The sequence below is a fragment of the Amia ocellicauda genome, chromosome 5, assembly GCF_036373705.1.
Source record: "Amia ocellicauda isolate fAmiCal2 chromosome 5, fAmiCal2.hap1, whole genome shotgun sequence".
In the NCBI taxonomy this organism is placed as follows: Eukaryota; Metazoa; Chordata; class Actinopteri; order Amiiformes; family Amiidae; genus Amia; species Amia ocellicauda.
Genome location: NC_089854.1, coordinates 39,862,640 through 39,871,106, shown reverse-complemented (window position 1 = coordinate 39,871,106; position 8,467 = coordinate 39,862,640). Strand labels below are relative to the sequence as shown.

Genomic DNA, 8,467 nt, shown 5'->3' with positions numbered 1-8,467 from the left:
TATTATTATTATTATTATTATTATTTTATTATTTTTATTTCTTGGCAGATGCCCTTATCCAGGGCGACTTACAACATAAGTGCAAACAAAGTGCAAAAATACAGAGAAGTACAAGGCATCAATCATTACAAGTTCAACTTAGCTAAAACATAGCAATTCAAAATAATACATTTTACAGATTCCAATTTACAATTTACACAAGTACAGTAAGAGACTTCCTACATCCTGGACGGTGAAAGCTAAGTGCTGTCAAGATGTAGGGTCACAGACGAGGGCTACGGGAAAGGGAAACATGTAGTTCATTCCAAAGTATTCATCTCACTAAATATTGACCAGAGCAGTGAAATTATTTTGTACTAGTCACTCTTCTTAAATACTTAGAAATGCTGCTGAAAAAACACTCACTTTAATCCTTTAATTTTCTTTTTAAACCATTTAAATGGCAAAGCCCACATCAAGCAGTATCATTTAATTAAAAAAAGACAAATGGAAGAATAACCCTAGTTACATCCTTGCTAAATGTGACTATTTCTTTACGCTCAGGGTGATGTAACACAAGCACAAAGGGTAAAGGAGGATTTGTATTTATGGAGACTGAAAAAAGAGACAAAAAGGCTCAATGACAGGTTAGAAAAATAAATTGGAGTGGACTGTAAAAATCACAGTATTTGCATTGTGTATAAAATAGCCTTAGCTTTTCCTTGCTATTTGTTTTATTTTTTGTTGCTATTGTAAAGTTTGGTGTTAAAGTCTACTTTAATTAATTATATTCATCACATACTATGATTTATTCCTGCAAATAAAAGCATCTAGTTTACTTATTAGCAATTTCGCATGACCTCTAAAAGCATATTATTCATATTCAGGTAATTACAGTGGTATAGCATCAAAAAAACATTTGATGTTCTTAAACCTGTAACACTAATTGCCATTTAAAAAAATATTGTTATATGCCTGGAAAAAAATGTGTTTTAGACCGTGTTCAGGTTTAATGTTAAATTGAAAAGTGCTGTTGTCTGATTGGTGCATTTGCATGCCCGCACATGTATGCCCAAATGAATGACCTCAGCTATGGTTTCCAGCTTTAAACAGATTAGAATAGGATTCCCAGTACCTAAATGAAGAAGTCACATGACTCCTCTAACGCATCACTGACCAAGCAAGAAAACTTCCATCATATGGAGCTTTTCAGGTCCCGTAGTTCACTTTAAAGTACATGCCTCATATGATATCAAATTGAAACCTAGTTTTGTTATTTCAGGTTCAGTTTTGCACAGTGATCCATACACAGCAATAGTGTAATCACATGCAGGAATAATGTTCATCGGATTCGTAATGGTTTTCTTTTTTGAGGCAGATTGCATTCAGGAGGGCTGAGAGACGTGATATTCATACTCAACAATGGAATTGTGAACTTAAGCCGACACTTGGACAGTAGAATAAAGGGAGAGTGTCTAAGAGGCAGAGATTTGCTTCGAGATCTGGATGACAAATTTGCCATTCTGCAGCACAAGGTGTACACCGAGATGCTGCAGGAGCAATTTGGTAGGACAAAACAAACAACAACAGTTAGATTTTATTGTTGGTGCCATTCCTTACCCCCATGGGATGTTATTGCCATTTGTATCTCTGTTCCTTATATGCATGGGAATACTAAGCAAGCTCCTCACTTTGGCTGCTCTGTTAAGTGATATTGATCGTAATATTGCTATCAATTATTTTACAAAAATAATTCCTCAACTTCATCCCCTGTAGAAGTTCATGTGGCATTTGTATTTTATATCAATGTACCTTTGTGCATATCTGGGATCTGACATAATTTATATGATGTATGAAAATGTTCCTTAGTTAGTGATAGTTTGTGATGCACATTTACCAGTACAAAATGAATCAGTACAATGCCATTATATATGGTATTTTGTCCTTTAACTTTAATCCTCAGTGTCAAAGTTGTAAAGTGTGTTCTTTTTGGAAATAACTTCCCCTCCGTTGTGTTTTGTGACTGGCCCCTATTAGGGTTTGTCTGATTGGTCTGATTAGCCTACTTATGAACTCCTCAGGATGTGAACAATGCGATGAAAACTACAGGCGCAACAACTTAAGTTGATATTTTTAGGATTCCAGCTGTTTTGATTATAATTTTGTTTCTCTACGGCACAATTTGATCTGCAATGTCGATATTTGTGGTGTTTTCATAAAAACAAAAGTGTTTTCTTCCTTTGTGCCACTGCTGAGGCTGCGCCCCATGGGAAGCTTTGTTGACCTGGCAGAAGGAAGAGAAAGTGGAGGAGCTGCACGTTTTAGCAGAACAGGCCCTCAATAACAGAGACAGCATCTGTCTTTCCAGGCTTCCAGGGGCCTTTAAACTGTACAGGTAACAGTGTTCTAATGGACATTTGATGTACAATGTTTTCTTTGACGGTGTGCTTTTCTCCTCTGAGTTTCAACGATGCACTTCTGTGCCTTTTAAAGCAGCAATGTTTTCACTTAGCTCAACTTAGTGTCCCTTTCAGTTTTCTTTTGTGTGCTGTTTCCGAAGCCTATAAAAGACTGTTGTGTCACAGGTCTAGGAATATGTACAGTGAGGGAAAAAAGTATTTGATCCCCTGCTGATTTTGTACGTTTGCCCACTGACAGAAATGATCAGTCTATAATTTTAATGGTAGGTGTATTTTAACAGTGAGAGACAGAATAACAACAAACAAATCCAGAAAAACGCATTTCAAAATAGTTATAAATTGATTTGCATGTTAATGAGGGAAATAAGTATTTGATCCCCTATCAATCAGCAAGATTTCTGGCTCCCAGGTGTCTTTTATACAGGTAACGAGCTGAGATTAGGGGCACTCTCTTAAAGGGAGTGCTCCTAATCTCAGCTCGTTACCTGTATAAAAGACACCTGTCCACAGAAGCAATCAATCAATCAGATTCCAAACTCTCCACCATGGCCAAGACCAAAGAGCTGTCCAAGGATGTCAGGGACAAGATTGTAGACCTACACAAGGCTGGAATGGGCTACAAGACCATCGCCAAGCAGCTTGGTGAGAAGGTGACAACAGTTGGTGCGATTATTCGCAAATGGAAGAAACACAAAATAACTGTCAGTCTCCCTCGGTCTGGGGCTCCATGCAAGATCTCACCTCGTGGAGTTTCAATGATCATGAGAACGGTGAGGAATCAGCCCAGAACTACATGGGAGGATCTTGTTAATGATCTCAAGGCAGCTGGGACCATAGTCACCAAGAAAACAATTGGTAACACACTACGCCATGAAGGACTGAAATCCTGCAGCGCCCGCAAGGTCCCACTGCTCAAGAAAGCACATGTACAGGCCCGTCTGAAGTTTGCCAATGAACATCTGAATGATTCAGAGGAGAACTGGGTGAAAGTGTTGTGGTCAGATGAGACCAAAATCGAGCTCTTTGGCATCAACTCAACTCGCCGTGTTTGGAGGAGGAGGAATGACCCCACGAACACCATCCCCACCGTCAAACATGGAGGTGGAAACATTATGCGTTGGGGGTGTTTTTCTGCTAAGGGGACAGGACAACTGCACCGCATCAAAGGGACGATGGACGGGGCCATGTACCATCAAATCTTGGGTGAGAACCTCCTTCCCTCAGCCAGGGCATTGAAAATGGGTCGTGGATGGGTATTCCAGCATGACAATGACCCAAAACACACAGCCAAGGCAACAAAGGAGTGGCTCAAGAAGAAGCACATTAAGGTCCTGGAGTGGCCTAGCCAGTCTCCAGACCTTAATCCCATAGAAAATCTGTGGAGGGAGCTGAAGGTTCGAGTTGCCAAACGTCAGCCTCGAAACCTTAATGACTTGGAGAGGATCTGCATAGAGGAGTGGGACAAAATCCCTCCTGAGATGTGTGCAAACCTGGTGGCCAACTACAAGAAACGTCTGACCTCTGTGATTTGCCAACAAGGGTTTTGCCACCAAGTACTAAGTCGAAGGGGTCAAATACTTATTTCCCTCATTAACATGCAAATCAAGTTATAACTATTTTGAAATGCGTTTTTCTGGATTTATTTGTTGTTATTCTGTCTCTCACTGTTAAAATACACCTACCATTAAAATTATAGACTGATCATTTCTTTGTCAGTGGGCAAACGTACAAAATCAGCAGGGGATCAAATACTTTTTTCCTCCACTGTATCAGTGTGTTTGGGACCAGAATATTTTGGGCACTTTTGAGACCAAAGACGTAACAAGAGGAGTGTGACCGGAAAGATTGCACTTCCACATCATGTCAGCTGTGTGACACTGTGAACGTACAGTATAGTAAATACTCTCTCTTTTTTGCCAATGTAATTTATGCTTTTCCCCCAATGTAATTTATGTGTGTACACCTGCATTACAGTCTTCTCTTTCAAGAGAACCATGACCTGGGTTACGGGTCGTCTCAAATATTCCTCTTCCTCTCCTGTCCTTCATTTCCAGGAGCACAGACCGGGTCCAGCTATGGGGATGTCCTGAACACGTGGATTCCTCCGGCACCCTGGAGTGGACCGCAGTCCTCACTCTTAAGCAGCTGCATTCAAACTACCAAGTGGAGAAGAAAGAACTGCGAAAGAAACTCACGCTACTGGAGAAAAGGAAGTGACAGTTAAACCCATTAATAGTAATAGCAATAGTGAATCCCATTGTAACAAGGGAGAGGTTTTGTGCCTAGCAGGTGTATACAATGGGTTTTCACTGTTCACCTTAAATGCAGGGGTACAGCACCCTCTTGTGGTGAAATTATATTCCACAGGAATGAACAAAAGCCTATTGAACGTAATAAATTATCTGTGTCAAAGATTTGTGAATTTCATTTAAAAAGTATATATTTTGTTTAGCCAAAAGTGACTTCTGAACCAACTGTGATGGCCAAAACTATAATCTGTTCATATATATGTATATATTTTTTAGGCCAAGCCATTCTACATTAATATGTTATAACGATTATGAAATAGAGAACTGCCTCATTCCTGAATATAATCTAGATGTTCTGGTATTCAGACTTATTTTATATTGCCCACCTACACAGAGGTTATACCATGCAGCCATGACATGCACACTTATAATGAGGGAGAGTCATATGGTTGTTTATATGCAGTCAGCGGAAGAGACACTAAATATTATTACTGTGCTTTTGCATTCAACCTTCAAGATGATTATTATTTGGTTTATTTCTGTGTGTGTGTGCTTTTGCAGCCAGGATACATCAGCCTGCATGTTGTTGCACCTCTATCTGAAAGCCACTGTAATGCTGGCAAAGAGAGAGAGGTCTTCTCAAGGAGCCATTTTAGCCTCATACCAATCCTGGGAAAAATGGTGAGCAATACTTAAAATTGGAGTCCACCGTTGCCTACCTTATTTGTACTATAGCTTTAGATGTCAGTAAGCAAAACTATCAAAATAAGAAAGAAACTTGTCTTTTTTCTTTGAAGGCCTGAAGTTGAATCTCAGCATTGTAAGGAAATGGCAAGATTCTGGCTGGCAGAAGGTGGCCAATCCAACCTGGACCGAAATCTTAGGGAGTACTCTAAACTCTCACTGCAGGTGAAACAAATAATATTAAGAATAGTATGGTGCTTAGGACTGGTGAGGGGTATAGGGTGGTGTTTGCCTAAGGAGAGTTCACCTAGATCAAACATCACGTACAAATTTGTAATTGTGATTATTATGATTTTTATTAAAGAAGAATATTTGTAAGGAACGTTATAAGAAGTGTGAATGTTTTGTATTTAATCTGTCAGTTTCTTCACTTGATAATCTTTTTAACACCCTTCTTTCTTTCCTATATTCCTTTTCCATAAGTACCAAGTTCTGGAGTCACTTTTAGTGAGACAAGAATGGGAGAGGGAATATTTGATAAAGCTATTGCACAGCTTTACTCCAGAGGAACTGCTGACTTGCAAGTCAACAGACGATGAAAAGTCAGAATTTTGGACAGGTTAGTCTAAGTCAATCAACAGTAACACTCCCATGTATATAAATTGTTATGAGATTATAAACCATCTTATGTTTCTATGAAAATTCATTGAAAATATTGAATATGGTGTGTGTGTGTGTGTGTGTGTGTGTGTGTGTGTGTGTGTGTGTGTGTGTGTGTGTGTGTGTGTGTGTGTGTAATTGTTTCCTGAATCTAATGGTTTTACTGTTGATTTCCTTTAGAAAGTCACCTGGACTCTGCATTTGTCTTAAGAAAGCTGTGTGCAGTTAAACTGCGGCATATCAGGACGTCTCTTGAAAGTACAGTTCAACATGTATCATGGGGAGACTGTGCTGTGTGCTTACTGACTGATCTAGTGGAGCAACAACAGAGAGAGATCAGGGGTATCCTGGAATCACTGGTCAATATGGTAAGTCGGTATAAGAACTATGATGCATACAAATTTCCGAAGGTATGGCAAAGTGAAATTGAGAGAGGACCTCTCAGTGTTTCAATCATATTATTTGTTCCTCATAGAATGAGGAACATCTCATCTCTGTTGGAGAACAATGTGAAACTGTTTTGCGACATCAACAACTGGCCAATCTGCTTCGGCTGGTGCTTCCTCCTTCACATCTACAAAACGCCTCCACAATGGACAAGAAGGATGAAGCAGATTCTTCTGTGAAGGGAATTATTACTTTATATATTTATTGTTAAAATCTTAGGAGGGATTCTAACTGACATTGACAACCACAGGCTATGGAATTGGACTCTCAGAATATCAGTATATTACACATACACATTATTAATCCTCCATGAATGTCATATTAATCCCACTGCAAGTTCATTTTGAATTGAGTTGAGTTCAATGTTGAGGTTTTCAAATGCTGCATAGAGAGATGTATAATAGGAGCCAACAAGCTGGGGCTTTGTTGACTGTGCTCACTCTTTGATCTGTTAATTATGTGTTTTCTAAAAACAGATCTGTGAAAAGAGGGATATGCCAGAGAGAGGCGAAGGATCAATTTCCGAGTCATGTCAAAATGTCACAAGTGAACCAATGAAGACCCAGGAGACTGAGACAGTCACTGCTAACCAGGACAGTAGGGATCTCTATTCAGGTAAATGTCATGCTGACTGCAGAAGAGGTGTAGTCAAGCCTGACTGGTCATTGGATAGGACAATAAAGCTCTCGTTCCCAAACAAAAAACAAGAGCAATAGATTATAGAGGATGAACAGGGTAGTAGTAGAAGTAGTAGTAATAGTAGTAGGACATTTTTTTTATTGCTTGTGGTTTTATGTTGTGGACAAAAATTTGAATTCATATGTGCAGAAATTATTATTATTATTATTTTTTAATTCTAATATATCAATAAATCGATATTACACCAACACAATGGCCACATTCATACAAATGTTAATAGATAACAGTGTAAAGAGAAGACAACTCTAACCTATCCTAACACACACTTTATTGTCATATTGACTTGGGAATTTGTCTTTAGTAGTAGTGGAAGTTTTACACAATCAGGATTAATTGACATATTACACATTTCTCCATAGCTTGTGATAATAGATTCAGCACTGAAGAAACGCCCTATTTAGAAGTATTATGTGCCGCAAATGTGACTCCAGGGCAATTTGGACTGGATGACATTGATGTTACAGGCAGAGAAGCAAAGACTGAAGAGAGGACAAACTTTGAAAAGCAAGGATCTCTAATTGCAGTGGCTTGGAGCAAACAAACAGAAGAATCGAGAGACACTGAGGTAACAATTAATTAAATAGTTGTTTTGTATGAAATTATTCAAAAAGTCTTTCATACATGGCAAAGTTGTAGACCAAACCGTTCTTTTATAAAAGTGACTTCAAAGCTCTCCAGGTGGCTGAATTTGAGAATGAAAAGTGCCATGGGATCTCTAATGTCCAAAATGTGACTGAGACAGTAGCTTCCTCTGCAGTAGTGTCCCTTGTCACCATATCAAAACTTTGGCTCGGAATTTCTAAGACCCATCTACTGGTCAAATGACACCTTTTCCTGAATTGTCTGTCCCTTGGCATTCATATTTCAAGTTCTTGAGTTCTCATCATCACTGAGGTGCTGCTTGCCTTCACAGTCACCTTGTGAAACGCATATGGAAAATGATGGAGAGTTTCCCAAGGAGTTGGATAATCAACTAGCCTCTGCCGAGCAGCCAAATGAGATGAGCCCTGCGGCTGCTGGAGATTCGGTCTTTGCTGAAAGCATTCCTCCAGCTGAAGAATACCGGAGGCAGTCAATTGAAGAAGGACTCCCCGATGGCCAAGTAATAATGAAATAATACTAACATTACTATTAATATAACTGCAGATACTTACTGATGTGGTTAAAGCATATTGGAAATGCACCATCATTTAAAAAGTTTCAAATGAGTTTGTGATTTGTTTGTACTAATCTCTATTTAGATCTTTTTAATCTTTTAAATAAATGTATCACAAATTATGTCCAGGAATTGTTCAAGGAGATTAGATTAATGTAAATGAACTAAACCAA

General features: G+C 38.9%; 1 protein-coding gene and 1 long non-coding RNA gene across 2 annotated transcripts; both read left to right on the top strand.

Moving 5' to 3' along the window:
* The first annotated feature begins 555 nt into the window (after positions 1-555).
* On the top strand, positions 556-2,361 carry LOC136750258 (uncharacterized). Its single transcript, XR_010816845.1, has 3 exons — positions 556-626; positions 1,358-1,545; positions 2,236-2,361. It is a non-coding gene; the product is annotated as an uncharacterized LOC136750258 (long non-coding RNA).
* A 4,559-nt stretch (positions 2,362-6,920) lies between these two features.
* Positions 6,921-8,255, top strand: LOC136749039 (uncharacterized). The gene is made up of 3 exons (XM_066702978.1): positions 6,921-7,054; positions 7,498-7,703; positions 8,052-8,255. Exons 1-3 carry the CDS (start codon positions 6,934-6,936, stop codon positions 8,253-8,255), a joined length of 531 nt encoding a protein of 176 aa, XP_066559075.1. The 5' UTR covers positions 6,921-6,933.
* The last annotated feature ends 212 nt before the right edge of the window (positions 8,256-8,467 follow it).